The following is a 27,090-nucleotide window of genomic DNA, read 5'->3' on the forward strand; positions in this document are numbered from 1 at the left end:
ACCATAATTGACTGTATTGACATGGGGCTATCTGTTTAGCCCTTTTAGTGTTGGCTAAGCTCTAAAATCTTCCTGGATGTTTTAACTGTGTATTGACAAATGTATTTGTATTTTTTTCTGACTGACGGTCGAATAAAAGGTTGATGATGATGACAAACAAAACCATTGAAAATCCCAAATATAAATACAAAAATAAAAACAATGAAATGGAAAGAAAAATGAAGATCTATAAAGATTGTCTATTGCGTATGTACATGGTCATCGTGTTGCCTACACATTGCTGATGGAAACTGTAGAAAGGGCTCCCTTTCCTTTCCTAAAGAAGTTGCAGAACTGTGAGGTGAACCCCATAAAAACAGGATTTCCCCCCTTTACAAAGTAAGCTCAACAACTTTGAACTGATTCTCAAAAAAATGGGGCTTTTCCCCTTTGCAAAAGAAGCTGCACAAGTGTGAGCTGACCCCTCCCCAATTGGGCTTTTCCTCTTTCCCCCTCTAAAAACTAGGTGTGTCTTATGGAGCGAAAAATACAGGTACAGTGGTACCTTGGGTTAAGTACTTGATTTGTTCCGGAGGTCCCTTCTTAACCTGAAACTGTTCTTAACCTGAAGCACCACTTTAGCTAATGGGGCCTCCTGCTGCTGCCGTGCCGCCGGAGCACGATTTCTGTTCTCATCCTGAAACAAAGCTCTTAACCCGAGGTACTATTTCTGGGTTAGCAGAGTCTGTAAGCTGAAGCGCATGTATCCTGAAGCATATGTAACCCAAGGTACCACTGTAGTTGCATTGCACCTGTCTCCCTCCTGCCCGCCCCAATGACCAATATAGCAACTTTGCAGAAGTGATTCTGATTAGGAGCACAACATGGTGCGTGTGTTGGGAGCAGGGCACCCCACTGCTCAAACCATATTGAGCAATCCTATTTAGCAACGGTCTTTAATTGGGAGATCCATTGACTGTCCAAATCAGGCCAGAGGGTTTGATGTTTTGGGGAAACACTTTACAGTGGTGCCCCGCAAGACGAATGCCTCGCAAGACGAAAAACCCACTAGACGAAAGGGTTTTCCGTTTTCGAGGCGCTTCGCAAGACGAATTTCCCTATGGGCTTGCTTCGCAAGATGAAAACGTCTTGCGAGTCTTGCGATTTTTTTCGCTCCCCCCCTTTTTCTAAGCCACTAAGCCGCTTAGCCGCTTTGCCGCTTTGCCGCTAATAGCCGCTAAGCCGCTAATAGCGGCTAAGCCGCTAATAGCGCTAATCCGCTAATCCGCTAATAGGGTTCCTTCGCAAGAGGAAAAAACCGCTAGACGAAGAGACTCGCGGAACGGATTCTTTTCATCTTGCGAGGCACCACTGTACTTCTTACTTTGAATAGAAAGTGTAACTGAGGATGTAGTGCATTTAGTTTTCTTCCACCTAGATCTGGACTTGGGCATATTTATCTGTGTATTTAATATCCACGTTGTGAGGCTGAGTGAGTGAAGAGAATGTATGCTTTTTCTCCAGGGGTGCAGGCTGCATATTTGCTGAGATGCTTCAGGGTCAGCCTCTGTTTCCAGGGGTTTGCAACACCTTTGAACAGTTGGAGAAGATCTGGGTGGTAAGTATAATGATACATCTGGGAAACTGGAACAAAGATCATTAGCATCTCAAAAGGGTCAGCTTCTATCCGTCTATCTATCTAGTCCCAATAATGGATGCAACAGAAAAAAGGCAATTTGACTGAAAGTCTCACTCACTCCCAGTGTGTTAAGTTTGGGGTTGTATCCAATAGGCTGGTCTATATTTGGCAATTTCCCCACAAACACTAAGATAAATCAAAGTGACTTCCCTTTGATGCCTCTCTTGTCTCATCAAAAATTTAAAGCCAATTAAACGGATAGCAGGTTGAAGGAGGCACACAAAAATGGAGTTGCTGCACTTTCTACTCCCTCTTGTTAAACTCTTGTATTTCTTTGTGTCGTGTAAAACAGCATTCTTGTGTGTGTGTGTGTGTTTTGGGGTTGTTTTGGGAAAGATTATCCAAAGCTGCAGCCCTATGTTGGGAATAGGAACAGTGCTTTTTTGTGATGGTACTCAATGGTATGGCGTTCCGCAAGCATAGGCAAACTCGGCCCTCCAAATGTTTTGGGACTACAGCTCCCATCATCCCTAGCTCACAGGGCCAGTGGTCAGGGATGATGGGAGTTGTAGTCCTAAAACATCTGGAGGGCCGAGTTTGCCTATTCTTGGTGTAAATGCTCAAAAGAAACTGATAGGATAAATATTAATTTTAAAAATCCTTAGCATTTGCTAAGCAAGCTCTTCAAAGTATTGATCTAAATCACAAGTTTTGAATCAGTTTGAGCTTTGCTTGTGAATCTGTTCAAGTTTGGAACCACAAATTCGCCACAAAGGGAAGGGGGAAATCTATACATTTGGGGGGTTTTTTTGTGTGTGTGAACTCGAAATTTCAAAAGATACCAGGCGAAAAGAGAAAGTGTGATAGGATGAATATTCATTTCATTATTAGCATTTTCTGATGCTTTTAAAACAGAGCTATGTAGCTGCTCCAATTGCAAAGGCAAATTGGAAGCATCGCTCACTCAGCCAGTAACAAAAAGCTTGCTTTGGTGGGGAGGACGTATCACATTTTCATTGGCACAGATTTGTTTGCTTGCGGGCAGAATCCTAAGGTGGACTCAGACCACCTCATCAAGATACAGCGTACTTGAGGCCCAGAATGTCTTTGAATTGTGCCCCGGATGGGTTTTTTGAACACCTGTCAGAAGATTCGTTTGCTATCTATTCCTTTTCATCTCAAAGCAGCAGGGATCTCCATCGCAGCCAGTGTATGGCTTCGGAATGCCTATCATTCGGGGGGAGCTACTACCATCAGGAGTCGCTCATCAATGCAATCCTGGTCTCTAGGGGAGCACCTTGGGTGTAAAAAAAAGACTGTACCGTGATCCTGACTGCTGCTGATATATTTGAAGTGGCACCTGTCTTTGCAGTCGCGAAAGCACATTTGTATTCCCGGCCACATCCTCGTAAGAAAACCTTGCTGGGCACCCTTTTCCAGAAGCAAAACCGAGAGTAGAATCTAGTCTGCATACATGTATTTTGGAAAAGACATTGGATGTGTGCTGAGTTGTTCTTTTGTTTCAGGTTTGTCTCTTGCTTTATGTAGGTCCTGGGAGTCCCAACCGAAGGAACATGGCCAGGGGTTTCCAGGCTTCCCCTTTATAAGCCAGGTATGATCTCTCTTCAGATGGCAAATATGCCACAAATGCTATTTGAAGCGGCTTTTCATATGAGCAAAATCCATGGTTGCATCCTGAAGGTAAAGGTAAAGGGACCCCTGACCATCAGGTCCAGTTGTGACTGACTCTGGGGTTGTGGCGCTCATCTCGCTTTACAGCTTCTGGGTCATGTGGCCAGCATGACCAAGCCGCTTCTGGTGAACCAGAGCAGCACACGGAAACGCCGTTTACTTTCCCGCCGGAGCAGTACCTATTTATCTACTTGCACTTTGGCTGCTAGGTTGGCAGGAGCAGGGACTGAGCAACGGGAGCTCACCCCGTTGCAGGGATTCGAACTGCCGACCTTCTGATCAGCAAGTCCTAGGCTCTGTGGTTTAACCCACAGCACCACCCACATCCCACAATCCTGAAGGTTGCAACATTTTTAAGAGCTTTTGGCTCATCCATAAAACAGTTCAGTGTTAAGCAAGAATCAGAGAAAGATGGATAATACTATGACTGATGAATAACGCTATGGAAGTTATAGGCTTTCTCCCTTCTGGCTATTCTCTCTGGTTATAATAATATAATAATAATAATTTATTGTTTGTACCCCGCCCATCTGGCTGGGTTTCCCCAGCTACTCTGGGCAGCTTCCAACAAAGATTAAAAATACATTAAAATGTCGCACATTAAAAACTTCCCTGAAGATGTCTTCTAAATGTCAAGTAGTTGTTAATCTCTTTGACATCTGATGGGAGGACATTCCACAGGGTGGGCGCCACTACCGAGAAGGCCCTCTGCCTGGTTCCCTGGTTGCCCTCTCTTTTCTGTGATGATGATGATGATTATGATGATGATGATGATAAGAAGCAGAAGCAGAAGCAGAAGAAGCAGAAGAAGCAGAAGAAGAAGGAGAAGAAGAAGAAGAAGAAGAAGAAGAAGAAGAAGAAGAAGAACCCCACCCATCTGACTGGGCTGCCCCAGCCACTGTGGGCAGCTTCCAGCATATCCTACATTATTTCCTTTTTCTCTTATGCTCCTGGTTTCCTCTGTCCCTCTACTTAATCATGTATTTTACTCTCTTTTTTCTGCTTCCCTTTTCTAAGCTTTCTACTTCTGTCCCCACCCTTGGACTCCTCTCTGGCCCAATTCCCCCTTCCTCCTCTCCTGCATTTCTGGGCTCCCCGGGTGTCTTCTACCATTCCTTCTTTAAACATCCTTTCCCTCAAAGCTCCTTTGCTGTTTGTCAGAAACCTCCTTCTTGGGTTTTCTTCTGCCTCTCAGTCCACTCTGTTACCTTCCTGCAGGAATTCGCACTCAGGGCTCCATTTCCCCCCAAAAAACCTGAGGATGAGGGTGTTTGGAATTGTAGCTCTGAGAGGGGGAAACAGCCATTTCCCAGGTGATTGAAAGGTGTTTAAAATGTGCTCTGCGCATGGGCGTAGCCAGGATTTTTGTTGGGGGGGGGCAGAACCTTAGTTTGCTATGTCTTTTTATTTATTTCTTAATTTAAGGGGGGCAGCTGCCCCCCCTGCCCCCTGGCTACGCCCATGGCCCTGCATAAGCAGCCTTCCGAAGCTCACCTCTACTGTTCGTTCCGTCTTTCTTTTTTCCCACTCGGTATGGCAGGCCTTTGGGTGCATTGCCACATGGTGGCAGTGTGGGACAGCACAGGCTAGGGAAATCTGTAGGTGGGGGGCAGCACCAGCAGGATGGATACGTGGCGTCTGCCCCTTTCGTCAGCCATGCACCCATTGTGCTAGACACTGTACATGTACATCAAAGTCCTTCCTCAGAGTCTGCAAGAGATGGCGACAGGTGGAGGCCACAGACTGAACAGTGACATAATCTCTGATCAGCCTAAAGAGATCCCTGTGTATGCTAATCATGTTGGCTTGTCAAATTTGAAATACACTGGCTGGTATTATATTTTGCCTTTGGTGCTATAAAACAGATTGTGGCTATACAGTGGTAAAGGTAAAGGTAAAGGGACCTCTGTCCATTAGGTCCAGTCGTGGCCGACTCTGGGGTTGCGGTGCTCATCTCGCATTATTGGCCGAGGGAGCCAGTGTACAGCTTCCGGGTCATGTGGCCAGCATGACTAAGCCGCTTCTGGCAAAACCAGAGCAGCGCACGGAAATGCTGTTTACCTTCCCGCCGGAGCGGTACCTATTTATCTACTTGCACTTTGACATGCTTTCGAACTGCTAGGTTGGCAGGAGCAGGGATCGAGCAATGGGAGCTCGCCCCGTCGCGGGGATTCGAACCGCCAACCTTCTGATCGGCAAATCCTAGGCTCTGTGGTTTAACCCACAGCGCCACCCATATCCCTATACAGTGGTACCCTCAGTTTAACAACAGTCTGGTTTAAGAACGATTCAGTTTACAAACTCCGCAAAATCGGAAATAGTGTCCCGTTTTGAGAACTTTACCTCGGTCTAAGAATGGAATCAGAATGGTGGAAGGGCACCGGTGGTGGGAGGCCTCATTAGGGAAAGCACGCCTTTGTTTAAGAATGGCTTCAGTTTGAGAATGGACTTCTGGAACGGATTAAGTTCGTAAACCGAGGTACCACTGTATTGTTCAATCTTTCTAGAGATGGGTTGGAGGGTCCCCTCTGCCTTTCTGTCTCTGATTTCGATGTGAGCAAGGCAAGAAGTGTGTGAGAGAGAATGTGAGCGAGAAAGAGAGAGCGCGTGCATGCACAGCCGCACATGTGATTTATAAAGCAAGTTTCTTTTATTCCCATGCAGACTGGGTGAGACTTCTGTGTCCTGAACTTCAAAGGGCCAGTTGTCTCTTATTTTGATGTGGGCAGATTGAGAAGTGTGCTTTGAAAAGAAGGCTCCCCCCCCCACCTCCTGGTTTTCCTTTCCTTCCCCCCTCCTCTTTTTTTGTTTAATGTTTTCTCGTGGGATATCTTTCAGAGCACTATACCCAGGTGCTAGAGAGGGCTGGGGTTGGGAAATGATCAACACCAATTCTCTAACTCTCAGCAGGATCATTCTTTTGGATATATATATATATATATATATATATATATATATATATATATATATAAAAGCCTGAAATGTGAAATCCATCCATCTGCGTGTTAGCTGCTGTGCCTTTTGCTTGCACTTGCAGAGATGAGGAGGGAGCTGTTTGAAAACCAGGAGTAGCAAGAATTGTGATAGTGGGGGGGTGGGGGGAGAAAATGCTTTCAGCCAGAGGTTTGCAGGTTTAGCAGAGCATAGTAACATCTCTTCAAAGAAGTGGGTGTTGTTCTGTGACTTGCTCCAAACCGCCCTTTCTCTGGCTCCAGTGCTCGAAAACTAAACATCTTCTTATTTTCACATGCTAGCCGTGATTGGCTAAACAATAACCCAAACTTGCATTGTAAAGGTCTGGAATTTTTCACACAATTAGCCGAGTCTCATTAATCAAACTGGCGTGAAATGAGAATGTGTCGCCTTCCTCTGCAGACGTAAGGGTCTGTGTCCCATCCTCCCCACATAATAACCGGGGGTGCGAAGGGCAAGTAAGTTTGCTAGCAGGGGTAGCTGTACTTACTCCAGCGAAGTACTTTAAAACAAAATTGGAGAAGATGCACATTCTGACATTGGGACGAGAGAGCACATCACTACAAAAGAAATAAGGGACATTTTTTCTTTTTGGTAAGCGAAATGTTTACCAGTGGTGGATAGTCACTTCTGTGGTGAGAGTTGCTCATATTCGTTGTTGCTTTTAAGAGAGACCTTGATGAGTTCTATAGATGTGAATGATCTAAATATCTGAATAACAAGCTTTTTAAAAGACCACAAAATCTTGTGTGTCTGAGAGACATGACCTGGGTTGCTGATTTTTTATATTTTTTTAATACAGCAGAATAATACAGTTCTGGAAAGTGAGTGAAAGTAATTCATTTCTGACTTCAGTGTGCTTTATACAGACATGGCATAAACCTACCCAGACATCTGGGTAGGGGAAATTTTTTTTTCCTCCCAAGCCATATAACCAGGAAAAAAGCAAAGGGGAAATGTGTGTTGTTGTTTTTTGGAATGTCTAATAAAACACCTTACATTCCAATTGTTCTGAAACGATGTAGAAAGAAGGGGGAAACTTTTAAAAAGCCAAAAAACCCCACAGATAGGATGGAAAACCCTCTGATGGGATGGAGGGAATGGGGCAGGTTCGTGAGTTGTCAGATGCTACATAAAATGAGGTTGGGGCCATGGGCTGCCCACCTGTGTTGTAGGTGCACAGGTGAGTGGACGGGTGAGAGTTGTTATATGGTGGAGATGCAGGTGTTCCCCATCCCCACTAATACATAGAGGTAGAAGCTTGTGAATTGGACACAACAAGGTGATCCCATGGGACCATGGGACCTTGTTATTGTTTAGTCGTTTAGTCGCGTCCGACTCTTCGTGACCCCATGGACCAGAGCACGCCAGGCACTCCTGTCTTCCACTGCCTCCCACAGTTTGGTCAAACTCATGCTGGTAGCTTCGAGAACACTGTCCAACCATCTCATCCTCTGTCATCCCCTTCTCTTTGTGCCCTCCATCTTTCCCAACATCAGGGTCTTTTCCAGGGAGTCTTCTCTTCTCATGAGGTGGCCAAAGTACTGGAGCCTTAGCTTCAGGATCTGTCCTTCCAGTGAGCACTCAGGGCTGATTTCCTTCAGAATGGAGAGGTTTGATCTTCTTGCAGTCCATGGGACTCTCAAGAGTCTCCTCCAGCACCATAATTCAAAGCATCAATTCTTCGGCGATCAGCCTTCTTTATGGTCCAGCTCTCACTTCCATACATCACTACTGAGAAAACCATAGCTTTAACTATACGGACCTTTGTTGGCAAGGTGATGTCTCTGCTTTTTAAGATGCTGTCTAATGCCTAATTCATGCCTAATTCAGGGCGACATGTCCACTACTCCCATCATATGAAGGCTTTGCCGGTTTGATGAATGTATAAATCTGGCCAGGCAGTGAGTATCAATCATGGTTTAATTAGCCTGCATCTCCTGCGTTCCAGAGCAGTGTTATCAATAGAGTTCCTTGACAGCTGCCTTGCAAAATAGTTATTTCACATTCAAGTGTACACTTATGTGCTGTGTTCACAGTATGGAGAACATTACGCTCCAAAGGCTACTGAGAACAAAGACTCTGCCTAGCAAGAGCAATATAAATGCACGATTTAAGATTGGATTCTCTGCTTTCACCCCTACTGTTCTCAATTAGTCACCACTTGATACTCTCAAGCTATCGTCCCGTTTTACGTGGTGGTTGGCACATTTACACAAGATCAACTGCTGCTCTGTGTTAACCTGACCTGGGCTATAAAACGCCGTAAGACCAAGTGAATCATTGACAGAGACGTTTCCAAATTCACTGGTTTTAAGTTCGTTTCCTGAAACACATGGCAGATACAGTATTACACTTTTGCTCACCCAAAAAGGAACTGAGCACAGCCCCCCCACTGAAATCAACACAGCGTCACACTGGCAAAACCTGCCAGTTTTCCTTCCTCCTTTGATTGGTTATGGAGATCCATACATTTAAAGCATGTCCGCTGCACATTGTGTGAAGTAGTTCCTCAGGCAGTTCTGGGGATTTATATATAAGATTTGGAGTGTATGTGGTGGTAGGAGAGGAGGAGTAGCACCTCTGGTGGAGGGACACATTGTGATAATAATAATAATAATAATAATAATAATAATAATAATAATAATTTATTATTTATACCCCGCCCATCTGGCTGGGTTTCCCCAGCCACTCTGGGCGGCTTCCAAAAGAATATTAAAATACTGTGATACATCAAACATCAAAAGCTTCCCTAAACAGGGCTGCCTTCAGATGCCTCTGGGGTAGTTTGTCCACCTTTGTGTCTGGAGGCATTTGGAGGATGGATGGCGGCTAACAGATTGAGGTTGAATCCTGACAAGACAGAAGTGCTGTTTTGGGGGGGACAGGAGGCGTTGTTTTCTGCAACCTGAGGTACCACTGTACAGCCTTGTCGTACTCCTTTCCCAATTTTGAACCAATCAGTTGTTCCATATCCAGTTCTGAGGTGATCAGGCACTCCCATTTCTTTAAGAACTTGCCATAGTTTGCTGTGGTCGACACAGTCAAAGGCTTTTGCATAGTCAATGAAGCAGAAGTAGATGTCTTTCTGGAACTCTCTAGCTTTCTCCACAATCCAGCGCATGTTTGCAATTTGGTCCCTGGTTCCTCTGCCTACCTGCTGCTAATGCTTTAGCAAGAGTTTTGCCTTGTGCCTGTTCATTTGGTTGGGCTGTCTTATTTTGCTGCTTCCAATGAGGAAGTTGTAAACTCTTTTAACACAATGCTACCCCACACCCCACCCCACGTTTCATGCTGGTGAGCTTAAATCCTCGCATTAATCCACTGCTGTGTTTGTTTCACCAGGCTGAAAAGCAAGACATGTAAATTCTCTCTCAATTCCGCTTGTACACCTAAAGGCCAGCAGCCTGATCTTTTTCTAGATATATTAGAAAGAGGCAGTTAGACTCTAGATACATCCCGAGTTCAAGGATAGGAAAGGATTAGGGATGACAGGACAGCTCTAGCCAAAATGAAATTGCTTCCTGCTGCGTTGAGGGGTTTGGGGGCCACTTAGTTTAAAACTTGCATCACACTGAAACCTGCATCCCCACAGGCGACTGCCTTGCTTCTAAGCACTGTTTTTTTTTTCATTTTGAATTGATGTGGCAGCGCATTCATTTTTAATTTTATTTTCTTGGTATTCCCCCCCCCCGAACCATTTCATATACTGTACATTCTAGAAGCAAAGGTCACACATACTAAAACAACAACAACAAAAACAGGATGTACTCTGGTTCTGGGGTATGATGATGCTTCGTAGACCTGGTCAGTGTCTCATGTGAATCACTTGGGTGCGCTCTCTCCCATGTGGAATGTGGTAGAACTTCTTGGCAGACAAATAAACAAATAAATAAATAAATAAGGAAGAGGTCCCTGAAGGTAGAAAGTTTTTGAAAATTGAAAACTATAATCATAGTTACTTGAGCAGAGCTAAAGTGGTCCTTCCCCATTTCACTATCCCATTCACAGGCGGCAAAAGTGTCACCAGTTTCTTTGGTGTAGGAGATGTGTGAAGGCAGAATTTACTGGTGGTAGTTCTTCTTCCTCCTCCTCCTACCTCCTCCTCCTCCTCCTCCTCTTCTTCTTCTTCTTCTTCAGAATTCAACTGATTACCATAGGCAAAGGTAAAGGGACCCCTGACCATTAGGTCCAGTCATGGCAGGAGGAGGGACTGAGGTTGGCAGGAGGAGGGACTGAGCAACGGGAGCTCACCACGTTGCGGGGATTCAAACCGCCAACCTTCTGATCGGCAAGTCCTAGGCTCTGCGGTTTAACCCACAGCGCCACCTGCGTCCCTACTGATTACCATAGGGGACACTATTTCCCCACCTCAGAATGACCCCTGGGAATGATGCAACATGATCGAGCCCAGTGTCAACATCTGACATAGGGGTCACCCAGACTTCCTTTTCACCCGTGTTTCTACACACACGTCCAAACTTTAATGCTATGCGTCCTATTGTAGGTGTTTTGTTTTGGCACTTCCCTCGGGGAAGCCCATGCTTTATCGTTGAATTAGAGCAAATGGCAGTTGGGTTTTCTGCGGATCGACATTTGCTCCAATTGAGCGGTAAAACACAGGTTTCCCCAGGTAAAGCGCTGGGACAAAAAACCCTCTTGGACAAGGAACTTCAAAGATGTGGAACCTGTGGCTGGAAAGCATGATGCAAAATGAAGTGTGGATTTGTGTTTGTGTTGAGCTGGGTGGCTGCAGCTAGCGCCATCTTCCCCTGCTCCCATGCCTGTAGGCCTCACGCCTCACGAACCAAGACATGTCATGGTCTTCTGTGAGGATGGATGAGCACAAGGAAGAACCCCTGGATCAGAGCTCTCCCACCCAAGCTCGGAGCTGGGTCCTTCTGCTGAGACTTTCCCTATGGAAGTCCCTCAGGTCCCCTCTTCCTAGGGATGGGGAGCTAGAGCTGGTTGGTGGGCCAGATCTTTACCTCAATCAGCCACCCATGAGCCAACAATCACTTGTCAATTGTCGTCATTATGACATCAGGTGGTGTCTTCAAAACGGCTTATTCTCTCTCTTTTTTTAAATAACTTTTTATTCAAAATTAAAACAAAACATATTATCCAGAAAGATATCATCCTTATTCCCCCCCATTTTTCCTCCCCCTCCCCTCCCTCCCCCCACAGAAACCAACCCCCCCAACCCCCGGCTTTCCTCAGTTCCAGTCTTTGATTTCTCTAAAAATGCTGTTTTCTGCATGTTACACAGTTAAACTATTTAGCTGATTATTATCAATAAAAAGTTTGTGAATGTTTATTCAAAATCGGATGTCAGGGAACTGACATCGGAGCCAGAAGTGGAGGCAGGGCTCCCAAGCGATGCCGGAGAAGGGCCAAGCAGGGAGAGAGGGAACTCATTGGCTGGGGAAGGAAATCAGCGTAACACCAGGGATAAAGGGGGGCGGTTGGGGGAATCGGAGAGGGGTCTCCAGGACTCTTCGCTGGAGACCAGTGGGGAGAGCACAGGTCCTCCTCTGCCCACACCCACCCTGCGCAGAAGACTTCCGCGCAGGGAAAGTAGGCGTAGACTTGGCGTCAAAGAGCTTTTGTGCTGGAAGAAGTTCAAGAAACGCCCACTGACGGATTCTGCTAGCGACTGAACAGCCACGAAGTGAAGGGCTGTCCAGGCAGGAAAGGTTTAACCAGGCTACCTAGCCAGCAGTGGTGGCAACTTACGCACGAGCAACCCCCATACATTCATTACATCAGCCAAGGAGTCCAGTTCGCTTTGTTGCATCTTCAAATACTTTGAAAGGTTCCCATTCATCTTTAAAGTCACAGTTATCCTTCTCCCGTAGTTTGTATGTCAGTTTTGCCAGTTCTGCATAGTCCATCAATTTTTCTTGCCATGATTCTTTAGTTGGGGTTTCTTCAGTCTTCCATCCTTGTGCTATTAAAACTCTCGCGGCCATTGTCGCATGCATGAAGATGTTTTTCAGCTTTTTTGGCAGATCTTTCCCTACAATCAATAATAAAAATGCTTCAGGTTTTTAAACAAATGTTAAATGGAACATTTTCTTCAATTCGTTGTATATCATTTCCCAAATTTTTTAAATTACCTTACAATCCCACCACATGATATAATGTCCCTTCCTTCTCCTTACACTTCCAACATATATTTGAACTAGTTTTTTACATTTTCCGTAACTGCACTGGTGTTGTGTACCATCTGTACATCATCTTCATGTAATTCTCCTTCAATAGGGAACAATCTGTAAATTTTAAGTCGGTTTTCCATAATTTTTCCCAATCTTCCATCATAATGTTGTGACCTACATCTTGTGCCCATTTAATCATAACTGATTTTACCTCTTCATCTTTTGTCATCTTTCCAAAGGGCTTATTCTCAGCGCTGCTCAGTTGATGGGCACTGTGAGAGTGCGCCTCTGAAGTCCACATGCAGACTTCATATGCATTCAAAACACTGCCTGCAAAATCTCCATTTGCAGGCATGGTTTGAATATATACCGTGTCTGGAAACAGCCTTCGGAAAATGGGAAGACCCTGTCCCTTACTCTAAAGCACAGGAGCTTTATTTTTATTTTATTTTTAGGGCCTCTTGCTTTTTCACTTTCTGCCAGCAGATGGAAGCAAGAAACAAGAAGCGCAGTCTTGCCAAACAACAGAATGCATTTGTTCGATAAATGACGTCCAAGATCTGGAATGTGTATTTTAATATTTTGAAAGCTTTTTCTTCCCTTTCCCAGTTTGGTTGATTGCTTTAAAAAATAAATCTCTACGGGGCTGAAAGAAACAGAATTCTAAAATGAAGGCAAATCTTCCTTGTCATATGAGCTTTTAGATCTAAAAGTAATCATAGCTGCTGTGTGTGTGTGTGGATCAACAAGGGAGTTTGCTGTCTCCACCATGGCCTCGAGGAACTCTTATTGGCAGAGTTGTCTTTTGCACAGACAAACTGAGAGTGCCTTCAGCCTCTGTAATTTAAGATAAATAGTTCAAAGTTCAGATGTGGGAAATTCAGGGTCAGTTCCCTTCCCACTCAGCCATGAAACCCATTGTGGGGCAAGTCATTGTACGCCAACTCTAATCTCCTTACACAGTCATTCTTAAGGCAAAAATTAGCCAAGTTTGTGCTATGTAAACAGGATCTGATTAAGGGAGTTCATGCAATATACGTGGACTTAATAGAGCCATGCAGCGTTTGACACTCAGCACCGAAGCAGCCAAGTGATTGCTCAAACATGCATCCATGCCATAAATTAGATCAATCCCAACTCACATCCAGCAGCTTTGCAGATTTGACAAATGGCAGGCTCACCTTGACGGAAGGTTGGGCTACAAATGTGACAGACAGATAGGCTGTGGATGTATAGCCAGGTAATCACTCCCAATGCTACTGCAAGACTTTGGATCTGCCACCTGGCCTGTAAATGTTTGCATCTGCAATCCTGAGAAAAGGTGGGCTGTTTGAATTCCATTGGGTCCAAATGGTGCTTAAGGCATTCAAGTACACAATGTCAAACTGATCACCTCTGTATGTTGATTGACAGTCTCAAGGAACTCTTAAAGGATCATGACAAAGGACTGGCCCGCAGAAACCATGCTGACTTTGCTTTAGCAAAGGAGCATAAGGAGACTGTAGAGAATCTAAACAAATTCTTTACATCTGTCTTCACAATGGATGATATAGGGCAGATCTCAGTGTCTGAACTAACTCTTGCAGGAAGGGAGTTTGAGAAACCTAGGAAGATAGTAGTGAGGAGAGACGAAGTTCTAGGCCTAATAGACAAAATAAAAACTGACAAATCACCAGGTTCATATGGTATCCACCTGAGAGTTCTCAAACAACTCAAATGTGAAATTGCTAAAAAATATGGGACTTGTCCTTAAGCTCAATTTCCATGGCCAAGGACTAGAAAATAAACAAAGCAACACCTATTCTTAAAAGGGGTTCGGGGGGAGTTTCCTTAATGAGAAACTTGGGGGGAATGTATTGTTAAAGATAAAAGTAACCAAGTATATATGAGAACAAGCCTTAGCATACCTTTGACTCTCTCGTCATCCAGGACCCAACTGCCTCCCTGCTACTAATTTTTTTAAGAGTTTCTTGTTGTTGATCTTAATGCTTTTAGCAATGTATTCCTCAATATATATTTTTAGCATGCCTTTCTGTCTGCTTGCACATCTTTTGCCAAAATTCCTGTTCTTTTTTGTCTTTTTAATTTTTCAAAGGAAGACTTCTTGCCTCTGATAGTTTCTTTGACTCTGCTAGCTAACCACGCTGGCATCCTCTTGACCAGTGGTGGCCAAACTTGGCCCTCCAGCTGTTTTGGGACCACAATTCCCATCATCCCTGACCACTTGGTCCTGTTAGCTAGGGATGATGGGAGTTGCAGTCTCAAAACAGCTGGAGGGCCAAGTTTGGCCATCACTGCTCTTGACCCTTGTGGCACCTTTCCTGATCTGCATTTATACATTCCACTTGAGCTTCTAATATTGTTCTCACATATTTTGGAAGGATTTGACCTTCCTGACTTTACCTTTCAATTTCCTTTTTAACTAATCCCCTAATTTTTGAGATGTTTCCTCTTTTGAAGTCAAATCTGACCATGTTGGGGTTTCTTGGCAAATGGCTATTTACATGTACATTTTGTTTAAAAGCACTATGGTCACTGCTCCCAATTGGCTCAACAGCACTTGCATATTGCACCAAGTCCCTCAAGATTAAGTTCAGGGTCCCTGCCTCTGCTACGCTATGCTATGCCTACACAGACCCTGCCCCACAGGAAAGAAGGGCAAGTAACATGCAAGAGAGCTGGAAATGCAGAGGGGTTTCTTTTCAAGGTTCCCAAATGCAAAAGGGGATAGGAGCCCATGCCACCAAATGTCCATCAGACCAAACACCCTACCAGACACCTGCGCCTAACATGCAACAACTACCGTATTTTTTGCTCTATAGGACGCACTTTTCCCCCAACAAAAATGAAGGGGAAATGTGTGTGCGTCCTATGGAGCGAATGCAGGCTTTCGCTGAAGCTGCGCTCGGAAGGCTTGCGGATAGCTGCCTGTTCTGGGGGCTGGGGTCGGGGGAAGCTCGGGCTTCCCCCACCGCAGCCCCGTGGCTAAAAACGAAGCCGCGCGCAGCCTCTCCCAGCTGGAGAGGTTGCGCATGGCTAAAGAGGAAGCCAAGACAGCCAGTGGGATGGATCCCGCTCGCTGTCTTGGCTTCTTTGCTCTTTGGGGCTGGGGGGGAATAATTTTTTCCCCTTTATTTCCCTCCAAAAAACTAGGTGCACCCTATGGTCCGGTGCGCCCTATGGAGCGAAAAATACGGTATTTCCTGAATAATTGGCAGGATTATATAGAAATCTACATCTCCCTGAGCACTGTGATGCTCAGCGACCTTACACGACTCTTCTTTTAATCCTAGGTCAGGAATTGTCAGTAATGAACCTTACCCGTTGAAGATCCATGCTTGACACATACAGATGGAGCTATCGGCACACCTCCGCCCCATTCCAGCGAATATTTACAAATGCCAGAGGTGTGATGTGCTTTCATATCAGTAATTTTCAACTTACAGCTTTAAGTCATCCACCCAGTCTGGGAATTATTATTTTTATCACTTATCTCTAATCAGTAGTCACAGCGTCTTGCAATCTGGTGGTTATGAAAGAGCTACTTCAATTACATTAGAGAGCTCCAAGGGAATCTTGTTGTCATTGTAATCAAAGCACCAGTTTTCTCCTATTCCTCCTTCCCTCCTCCCCTCATATACACATGTTCGTATACTGCAAATCAACATGTTTATTGGCACTGAAATTATATAAAGGCATGGGCATGGTGACAATTATTAACATCTCTCTTAGGCTTTTTCCTAAAAAAAATTTTTTAGCAAGAATCCAGAGTGGTGAAAATATGAATCAAGGCCACTGTCCTATTAGGTAAAGTGAGGCTGTGGATGCTGGGATTTGTGAGATGTCAGAGGACAGAGAGATATGTGTGCCATGTAGCTTGGTGTGTGCTCCCTAAGTTAGCCTGATGCCTTCAGGTGAAGTGGAGGACGCCAGCGTTGCCAAGACAGAAGGACAATTCAGTTGCCAGTCCAGCTGGCTTCAGTATGTGGAGAGGGGGGCCTCAGGTGGCAAAATGTCTTGGGCCAGCCTTGGCTTGAATGGAGTGCAGAAACACGCAGATAGGCTTTGGGAGGGAAACCAACAGTTTATTTATTGCAATTATTTATAAATTGTAAAAAGTGAAGGGTAGTGCTGGGGTCTAAACCACTGAGCCTCTTGATCTTGCCCATCAGAAGCTCAGTGGTTTGAATCCCTGCCATGGGGCGAACTCCCATCACTCTGTCCCAACTTCTGCCAACCTAGCAGTTTGAAATCACACCAGTGCAAGTAGATAAATAGGTACTGCTGTGGCGGGAAGGTAAATGGCGTTTCTGTGCGCTCTGGTTTCAGTAACAATGTCCTGTTATGCCAGAAGTGGTTTAGTCATGCTGGCCACATGACCCAGAAAGCTGTCTGTGGACAAACACCGGCTCCTTCAGCCTGAAAGCGAGATGAGCGCCACAACCCCATAGTCGCCTTTGGCTGGACTTAGCCGTCCAGGAGTCCTTTACCTTTTACCTATATATTGTAAATACTGACAAAGGCAAGGAGACTATTTATTTATTTACTTATTTACTCATGAAATTCCTATGCCACCCTTCACCCAAAGGCTATTTTTGTGGGCCTTGGGGTGGGGTGGAGAAGTTTTTTGAAGGCTTTCCACCTTCTCCCCAGTGTTTGCCCTCACTGACTGGACCGGTGGAGAGCAAACATTATCAGCAAGGTTTTCCACAGTAGCATAATACAGAAGTGGAATGTTTTCCGTTGGTCCTGGGTTGAGGTTAGCGCAAGTGTAGTTTAGGAAAAAGAATCCTTTTCAAATTGTCTAGGAAAGTCTTTAAAGCCTGCCTAAGTGTTGTTACACGCTGTGAATTCTCCCCTCTATCTCGGCAACTGCCATTGATGTGAATTGCTGACAGGGAAATTCACCATGATACCCTTGATTGACACTTGGAGTTGTAATAGAGCGCCGTGTGTGAGCGTGTCTGAGTGTGTATGAAACTCACCGCAAAGATGTTGATAACCGATGGCAAGGGTAATGTCTAGCCCAGGATAACATGACATCTCCTGATCAGAATTTCTAAACCACTTAAGATTTTTAAATTTCTAACTGGTATACAAAAACACTTAATATTACTGTACAGTGGTACCTCAGGTTAAGTATTTAATTCGTTCCGGAGGTCCGTACTTAACCTGAAACTGTTCTTAACCTGAAGCACCACTTTAGCTAATGGGGCCTCCTGCTGCTGCCGTGCCGCCGGAGCACGATTTCTGTTCTCATCCTGAAGCAAAGTTCTTAACCTGAAGCACTATTTCTGGATTAGCAGAGTCTGTAACCTGAAGTGTATGTAACCTGAAGCATATGTAACCCGAGGTACCACTGTATTTTATTACTGATTATTTACTTATTGTTCATTTATATGCCATATTTTTCTCCCAGGGAGCTCAACAACCCTGTGAAGTATTTTTAAAATCTCTGAGTGGGGTATCTAGTCCATAGGAGCAGTGCCAAAAGGATGAGGGGGTGGTTGAGACTCCAGTTATTCAGAAGAGAGGAAAGAGCAATGGCCAAGAAAAAAAGAGGGCTTAAGACTCCTGCCTATTTTGATCTAGGAAAAGTTGTATCTCTTCAATGAGACACTGTAAGGCAGTGACAGATTGCGGATTTTGTGCCTCCCTGTATAGTTGTAGCAGGTCATGTGAGAAAACAGATGGTCGCACATACATATCAGCTGGTTTTCATGGTTCCTCCGTGTCTGCCTTCCACTATTTTGGCAATCCCAACCCAGTCACTTGTACCCACATAACCTGTTTCAGTTGCAGAATTTGGGAGTCCTGGTTGCAGAATGTGTCTTCTTAAAAAAAGAAAAAAAGAAAATTCAAGCGTTGGTGCCTATATTCTCTAGCAAATGGGTAAAGAGCTCTACAGAATCGCTTTATACCAGTACTCACGCTTTATAGAAGCAATGTAGCTTTATAAATACACCACCAACAGATTTTATAGCAGGATTTGGAAAGCTAAGTGCATGGCTTGGACTGTTTCCTTGGGTTTTGTTTAATCTGGTGATTGCATATTAACTTTCCAGAGAGGTTCTTCGCCAGCAACCCTCGGAGGCTCGGAATGATCTGTGACAGGTAAACTACCTATGACAGCGTTATCATGCTTTCCCTTAGGGTCTGTTTGTTTTTATATGCAAGCTTTTAACTCCAGACTTGGAGTCAGAATAAGGCAACTCCAAAGTAGTCTATGGTAGCAGCAGAAAAAGGCATCATTATTGGGCTATTTGCATGAACTACCTAAGCAGCCGCAAGTGAACCATTTCACGACAAGTCATCAGTATGAAGCAAGAGTTCTCTGAGCTTATGGTATTCACTCTGTAAAAGCCCAGGCTGAAATATTTACCAGCTTGCCCATTGCTTAATAAATACCGTATTTTTTGCTCTATAAGACTCACTTTTTCCCTCCTAAAAAGTAAGGGGAAATGTGTGTGCGTCTTATGGAGCGAATGCAGGCTGCGCAGCTATCCCAGAAGCCAGAACAGCAAGAGGGATTGCTGCTTTCACTGCGCAGCGATCCCTCTTGCTGTTCTGGCTTCTGGGATTCAAAATATATTTTTTTCCTTGATTTCCTCCTCCAAAAACTAGGTGCGTCTTGTGGTCTGGTGCGTCTTATAGAGCGAAAAATACGGTGCACACATCTTGAGGGGTTGGGGTCAGCAATTACTGCATTGCAGATGGGTTGGGATGACCCTCAAGTTCCCTTCCAACTCTACAATTCTGTGATAACTGCTATCAGACGGGGTCCCTGTGATGAGCTGCGTTCTTCCTGAGCTCCGAATGAAAGCCTAAGGCCCCTCCATGCCTACTCTGAAGTAGGGATAACTGCATTTGAGAAGGTCCCAGGTTTCTGGTATCTTTAGTGCAGGCTCAGCAAGATATAGATAGAGATAGAGATAGAGATAGAGATAGAGATAGAGATAGAGATAGAGATAGAGATAGAGATAGAGATAGAGATAGAGATAGAGATAGAGATAGAGATAGATATATATTAGTGTTGACAATAAAAAAGGTAAAGGGACCCCTGACCATTAGGTCCAGTTGTGACCGACTCTGGGGTTGCAGCGCTCATCTCGCTTTATTGGCTGAGGGAGCCGGCGTACAGCTTCCGGGTCATGTGGCCAGCATGACTAAGCCGCTTCTGGCGAACCAGAGCAGCGCCCGGAAACGCCGTTTACCTTCCCGCCGGAGCAGTACCTATTTATCTACTTGCACTGGCATGCTTTCAAACTGCTAGGTTGGCAGGAGCAGGGGCCGAGCAACGGGAGCTCACCCCACTGCAGGGATTCGAACTGCCGACCTTCTGATCGGCAAGTCCTAGGCTCTGTGGTTTAACCCACAGCGCCACCCGCGTCCCATACGCATGCGCAAGTATGTAGACACGCATAAAAGCATTTGAAGTGGAGAAGGCACCCGGTTCATGAGAAGATCAGAAAATATCCCTCTATGCCACAGGAGTGGCAAGGATCCTAATTGCTAAAAACTGGAAAAAAAGAAACTGCCAACCAAAAAGGAATGGCAAGACAAACTGTTAGAGTATGTTGAACTGGCTAGATTAACAGAGGCAGTTAGAGATCACACTAGACAAGAGTTTCAAAAAACATGGAGAAAATGCAGAGAATACTTCACAAAACAGTGCCCTAAAATACATACCTGGACCAGTTTCGAATAATGTCTGCAGGAGACTTTGTGGATATTTAAGTTATAGTTAGAAAAAATCTTATTATTCAAAAAGGAAACAGTTTATAAGAAGTAAATAAGGAGGCCAGATACAGGATAAAGGAAGTCTTTTATTTGGTTGTTTGTATTGTTGTATGTTATGCTTATTGTATGTTATGTTCACGTTTAATAAGGGGGGTTTTGTGTATGGGGGGGTTATGTTATGTTGTAAATAAAATTCCAATAAAAAATTATTTAAAAGAGAGAGAGAGATCCCAAACTGAGATGTATTCCCAGGGCAGGTGGGGCAAAGCATTGCCCACAGAGAACTAAAAAGTGGCATTGTTGTTGTTGTTAAAATTTGTACATCATCCTATACCCACAGATCTCAGGGTGGTTCACAAGATAAAAACACAAAATACATTAAATAAAAATGGAAACAACCCAATAACCCTCCCTCCTAACACATTTTAAAAGGGCATTGGATGTCAATCAACCAAAGGCCTGGTTTAAGAGGAACATTTTTTTTTTGCCTGGTGCCAAAAGGCGTCCAAATGCCCCAGCCCTGGGGAGAGCATTCCACAATTCTCAGAGTGGTTTAACAGTCAATACCTCTTCCCCGCAGACTCTGGGAATCGTAGTGCTGCATGATGCTGCTTTCAATGTATAGTGCTTCCTCGGGTTAAGTACTTAATTCGTTCCGGAGGTCCGTACTTAACCTGAAACTGTTCTTAACCTGAAGCACCACTTTAACTAAGGGGGCCTCCCGCTGCTGCCACGCCGCCAGAGCACGATTACTGTTCTCATCCTGAAGCAAAGTTCTTAACCTGAAGCACTATTTCTGGGTTAGCGGAGTCTGTAACCTGAAGCGTATGTAACCTGTAGCGTATGTAACCTGAGGTACCACTGTATAGGGCAGATGGAACCTCAGTAATAAGGCATTCCTCTCCATGGGAAGGGGAGATAGTAGAGGAAGTGCAGAAGTGCGGGTTGTCCTCCCTTTATATAGAGTCCATGACGTATAGCCACGCAAAGGCGGTGATCGCCCAAAGATTAAGGAATATTGCGAGACAGGAGGACATAGCCCGTGTGAAACCAGGGCTGTTTCTGGGGGAGCAGATGTACCGAGCTGCTCCAGCTCGCTACCTGGCGTATATCCACTACGTGGAATACCGCAGACTATTTACCGCGGCTAGGCTGAATGTTCTTGACTCGGCGGTTCTGAAGGGAAGATATGGAGGAGTCCCATATGACCAGAGATTATGCCATTGTGCGTTGGGTGAGGTAGAATCCACAGAGCACATTTTACTGAGCTGTCCCTTCTACAACGATTTAAGACAGTATCTTATAACCCCATACTTACCCCAGCTTAGTCCCCGACAAAGAGGAAAGCAGACAGCATATCTGCTAAATAAGTTTTCTAGGAAAACAACTTTGTCAGTGGCTAAATTCCTTTTCCTGGCACTCAAGCGTCGGAAACGTACAATGGAATGCCTTGATGTGGGTTATCTGTGAGAGGTTTAATAAGGCATTCCTATCTGCACTCCGTTGCAGTTCTGGTAGAATTTGGCCCTCAGTTCTGTGCGTGTAAATGGCTCCCGCTTCTTTTCGCCCCCCCCCCCGCTACCTCCCCTCTCCTCAAAAGGCGTTGGCAGCTGACATGAGATATTCACGCTCCGAGCCCAGTTCGTTTTATGGGTATGTTTTGGTTGGGGCTCCAGGCTGAGAATGAAAGTGAGTAGATCCCAGCGGCGTGATGTCATCTGGAAGGGAAATGCCCGGCTGGGGAGGGTGTGAGGAGAGGCACAGCAGCTGGAGCTCTAACAGGCCACCCGACGCTCTGAATAAGCAAGCAAATTAAATGGTATAAAACTCAGGGCACTGTTTTTGTTTGCTTGGCGGCGTTTTTGTCTTCTGTTTTGCTTCCTACACTCCAAACTGTCATGTTTCCCAGGAGTCAGCCACTTGGCATTGAAGTGTCCCCCGCCCGCCCAGACATATCTGTGGGGAGTAGAGAGGGGAACCGCACAACTTTGTGACATGAAAGTGATTTACATCAGACCATTGGTCTGTCCACAAGGAATGGCAGTGGCTCAACAGTGTTTCAGCTAGGAAGTCAGAGCGCTTATATAATAAAACGTTCTGATGTCAGATCTATGGAGCATCTGAAGAACATTCTTCGCGTATGATGAAGTGATTAACGGGGCGGTTAAAAACACCCCACTCCCCTTCGAATGCCATAATGACACAACAAAGTTTCCATGCTTAACTTTTCTGGCAAAGTTAATGGAACATGTCACCAATTTCACAGGTTTGTCCCTCCACTCTTCCCCGTGCCAAAAAATCCAACCCAGGGTGACTTTGCTCCCTTATAAGCCTCCCCAGGGAGGCTTTGGCTCAGCTTTGGTAGACAAATAAATGCCTCCACTCTCTTGCAGGATTATTTGGAGTTGCATGTACTTGTGCGTTGGCCAGGACTGGCCCTCTCATTGCAAGGAGCAAGGCAGCTGTTTCAGAAATATCCTTTTCAGTTAAAGGGCATCAACTGATTTAATATAAGTGGTTGTCTCTATCTACAAACCCTTACTAGTATGTGTCCTCACTTTGGTGTAGAGATTTTACTTGGGGTACCAAGTATTAAGTCTGCCACCTCCTATTCAACCATCATTCAACTCCCCTAAAGGTAAAGGTAAAGGGACCCCTGACCATTAGGTCCAGTCGCGGACAACTCTGGGGTTATGGCGCTCATCTCGTTTTATTGGCCGAGGGAGCCGGCGTACAGCTTCCGGGTCATGTGCCAGCATGACTAAGCCACTTCTGGCGAACCAGAGCAGCACACAGAAATGTTGTTTACCTTCTCGCCAGAGTGGTACCTATTTATCTACTTGCACTTTGATGTGCTTTCAAACTTCTCACCCCGTCGCGGGGATTCGAACCGCCGACCTTCTGATCGGCAAGTCCTAGACTCTGCGGTTTAACCCACAGTGCCACCCGTGTCCCTCAACTCCCCTACTCCCAAGTTATTGTGCCTTTCCTACCTCATCATTCCCCCCAATGATGTAATCAATTTCCTAAGTTCAGCATTTGACTCAAACCAAAACAAGCTGTTTGTCACCCAATTATTAAGGAGAGATTGGATAACTATCACTACCCTCATTGATCTTTACCTTCAGAGTACTCAGTATAGTCTATTCCTAGCAGAACATTATACTTTTTTGGTCTGGGTCTTCATTTCATAACCAGAAATTTATTAAAAGAATTGTGTGCAGCTTGGAAAGAATCCTGGCTGTTCAATCCAATGTATACATTTATTCTTAGGTTTGGGGTGAGTGGGGACAATGTTGGACTGGACCCAAAAATGACCATTGCAATTTCAAGCCAAAATTTAATGGTAACAAAAGCAATATGCACTGCATTAGTCTGCTATTGGTCCTTCCCATGCATTTAAATCCTTTGCTTGCAAAGTAGTGATTTTGCTTCACAATGGATGGCTTTGGGGGGGGGGGAGCTTTCTCTGGAAACGAGTCTAAAGCATTCTCCAGCAGTTAGGTCCCTAACTTGGAATAAATTTGGAGGAGATGCAAAATGTATTTACCCATTTATATACCTTTAACTGGCATAATTCTGTGCCTGAGTTGTTAACACACAAATTTCTCTGTCTATACCTTCGCCCAAAGGGACATGGGCGGCGCTGTGGGTTAAACCACAGAGCCTAGGACTTGCTGATCAGAAGGTCGGCAGTTCAAATCCCTGTGATGGTGTGAGCTCCTGTTGCTCTGTCCCAGCTCCTGCCAACCTAGCAGTTTGAAAGCACATCAAAGTGCAAGTAGATAAATAGTACCACTCCAACGGGAAGTTAAGCGGTGTTTCTGTGCGCTGCTCTGGTTCGCCAGAAGCGGCTTAGTCATGCTGACCACATGACCTGGAAGCTGTACGCTGGCTCCCTCAGCCAATAAAGTGAAATGAGCACCGCAACCCCAGAGTTGGCCATGACTGGACCTAATGGTCAGGGGTCCCTTTACCTTTACCTTTCACCTTTGCCCTGCTTTGGCCAGTTCGCTCGTGAAAGATCCCCCTGTGATAGCCTTCCTCAAGCTGATACCTTGAACTACAGCTTTCCTCAGCCCAAGCTGACACAGTCATGATGTCTGGGGCTGTTGGAAGTTGTAGTGCAAAAACATCTGGTGGGCACCAGGTTGGCAGAGTCCTGTGGCTAAACCTATGGCTCAAGGTCTTGTTTTGGTGTTGGTTATTTCTCTCTCTTTTTTTTTTTTTTTTAGGCTGGGCAGAGAATCTGAAGCTGAAGACTTGGCAACGAGAATGCTAAAACTTTGTCCACGGGACAGGATCTCAGCACAGAAAGCATGTCTCCATCCTTTTTTCAACTCTTTACCTTCTCAGCTGCACCAGCTTTCTGATGGTATGTCATTCTATATTCTAACTGCCTCAAGAAGGTGCCCTTCAGATGTTGTTGAACTACAACCAGTGCTTTTCTCGCAAGAAAAATAGGTGCCGGAATTCACCATAACGTTGTTACAGTAAGTCGCTCGGTGCCAGTTTGACAACAGCCATCATCACCACCCACGGAAGTGCGAAAAACTACAGCAAACTCTCTCCCTAGCTGGTTTGGGGGTTGCCCCTGGTTTTGGTACTGGTCAAATAAATGCGCCCTACCACACTCATTCTCCTAGATTCAGGCAGATGGCTAGGGCAGCTCATAAGGGCCCTCGCGCATACAGCAGTAGAGACCTGACTGGAAAGCTTAAAGCTCGCGCCACTACATGGGAGATGGACTGAGGAAAAGGAAATAAGAATTGGCCCTGCCCTGTGGCTTGACCAGTCATGGCTAGGAGCTAGGTGGAGTCATGTTGTTGTTGTTTTTGGAGTCACAAGACTCTGTTGACATTCCAGACTGTTGGAAGTCTCACTGGAGACGGGAGACAGATGTTGAAGTTACTGGTTTCCTGTTTCTTTTGTTCCCTATTGTTCTCTGTCTCTCACAGAGAGCAGACGCATGTTCTTCTCTGTCCTGCATTGTTGTTGTTGTTTAGTCGTTTAGTCGTGTCCGTCTCTTCGTGACCCCATGGACCAGAGCACGCCAGGCACTCCTGTCTTCCACTTCCTCCCGCAGTTTGGTCAAACTCATGCTGGTAGCTTCGAGAACACTGTCCAACCATCTCGTCCTCTGTCGTCCCCTTCTCCTTGTGCCCTCCATCTTTCCCAACATCAGGGTCTTTTCCGGGGAGTCTTCTCTTCTCATAAGGTGGCCAAAGTCTTGGAGCCTCAGCTTCAGGATCTGTTCTTCCAGTGAGCACTCAGGGCTGATTTCCTTAAGAATGGATAGGTTTGATCTTTTTGCAGTCCATGGGACTCTCAAGAGTCTCCTCCAGCACCATAATTCAAAAGCATCAATTCTTTGGCAATCAGCCTTCTTTATGGTCCAGCTCTCACTTCCATACATCACTACTGGGAAAATCATAGCTTTTACTATACGGACCTTTGTTGGCAAGGTGATGTCTCTACTTTTTAAGATGCTGTCTAGGTTTGTCATTGCTTTTCTCCCAAGAAGCAATGACAAACCTAGACAGCATGGGTAGGAGCTAGGTGGAGTCATTAATCTTAAAAAAAGTGTAGACTCGCACATGCTGGCCAGCTTCCGTTTTGACTTGAAATGTTCATTTGGGACTTCTCAGAAGTTCATAAAGGCAAGAAGCGGGGTAGGGGGGGGACGTTGGCCTACAATGGCGCCTACCTTCACTCCAGATGAAAAAAAAAAACACTGACTACAACTCCTAGCATCCATGACCACTGACAATGTTGGCTGGGGTTGATGGAAGTTGGAGTTCAGTTCAGTTGGAGGGCACCAAGCTGGGGAAGGCACCAGAAAGTATCCAGGGCTAAAAAAAAGTCTTTCTTGCGCATGGCATAATAATAATAATAATAATAATAATAATAATAATAATAATAATAATTTAATTATTTATACCCCGCCCATCTGGCTGGGCTTCCCCAGCCACTCTCTGTGGCTTCCAACAAAATATTAAAATGCTGTAATACAGTGGTACCTCGGGTTACATACGCTTCAGGTTACATACGCTTCAGGTTACAGACTCCACTAACCCAGAAATAGTGCTTCAGGTTAAGAACTTTGCTTCAGGATGAGAACAGGAATCGTGCTCTGGTGGCGCAGCAGCAGCTGGAGGCCCCATTAGCTAAAGTGGTGCTTCAGGTTAAGAACAGTTTCAGGTTAAGAACGGACCTCCGGAACGAATTAAGTACTTAACCCGAGGTACCACTGTACATTGAACATTAAAAGCTTCCCTAAACAGGGCTGACTTCAGAGGTCTTCTAAAAGTCTGGTGGTTGTTCTTCTCTTTGACATCTGGTGGGAGGGTGTTCCACAGGGCGAGCGCCACTACCGAGAAGGCCCTCTGCCCAGTTCCCTGTAACTTGGCTTCTCGCAGCGAGGGAACCGCCAGAAGGCCCTCAGAGCTTTCTGAGAAGCTTTCTTGTCAGGAAGATGTCTACTTTCTAAGGCTTTTGCAGACACTGAATTCATGTTTAAAGCCATCCTCCATTCAGGGACACACCTATAATGTTACCAGATTTTTTTCAACGAATCCAGGGACACTTTTCAACTTCAACGGAGTTTGTATGGGGACTGATTTGTAAATCCGGGGACTGTCCCCAGGGAACGGGGATGTCTGCTAACCTTATCCTAGGGGTTGCTCAGATTGGCCTCTGCCAAGGACGAAAGGCCCAGGAGAAGGGGCACGAAAACCCACTCCTTTCCACTCCGGCTCAGAGTATCTAGGAGCCCACTTGCCTATCCATGCGCTCCCTGGCACATGCCTCTGCTGCTCTGGGCTGCTGGGCGAAACACACAGGCTCCCATGGGCACCTTGGTGGAGGACTCCGATTGCTGGTGTGGGCTGTCGCAGCAGCCTCACTCAC

The 27,090-nt window shown here is 45.3% G+C and overlaps 1 protein-coding gene across 1 annotated transcript in view; it reads left to right on the top strand.

Annotated features, from left to right (window-relative positions):
- Positions 1-27,090, top strand: part of CDK15 (cyclin dependent kinase 15) — a 59,576-nt gene that overhangs the window by 20,954 nt on the left and 11,532 nt on the right. Inside the window, 4 exon segments of the mRNA XM_081841176.1 lie at positions 1,504-1,597; positions 3,167-3,230; positions 18,507-18,555; positions 24,417-24,556. Coding sequence (XP_081697302.1) covers positions 1,504-1,597; positions 3,167-3,230; positions 18,507-18,555; positions 24,417-24,556 — 347 coding nt within the window.

The sequence above is a fragment of the Podarcis erhardii genome (genome assembly GCF_964252035.2).
Source record: "Podarcis erhardii genome assembly, chromosome: 1".
In the NCBI taxonomy this organism is placed as follows: domain Eukaryota; kingdom Metazoa; phylum Chordata; class Lepidosauria; order Squamata; family Lacertidae; genus Podarcis; species Podarcis erhardii.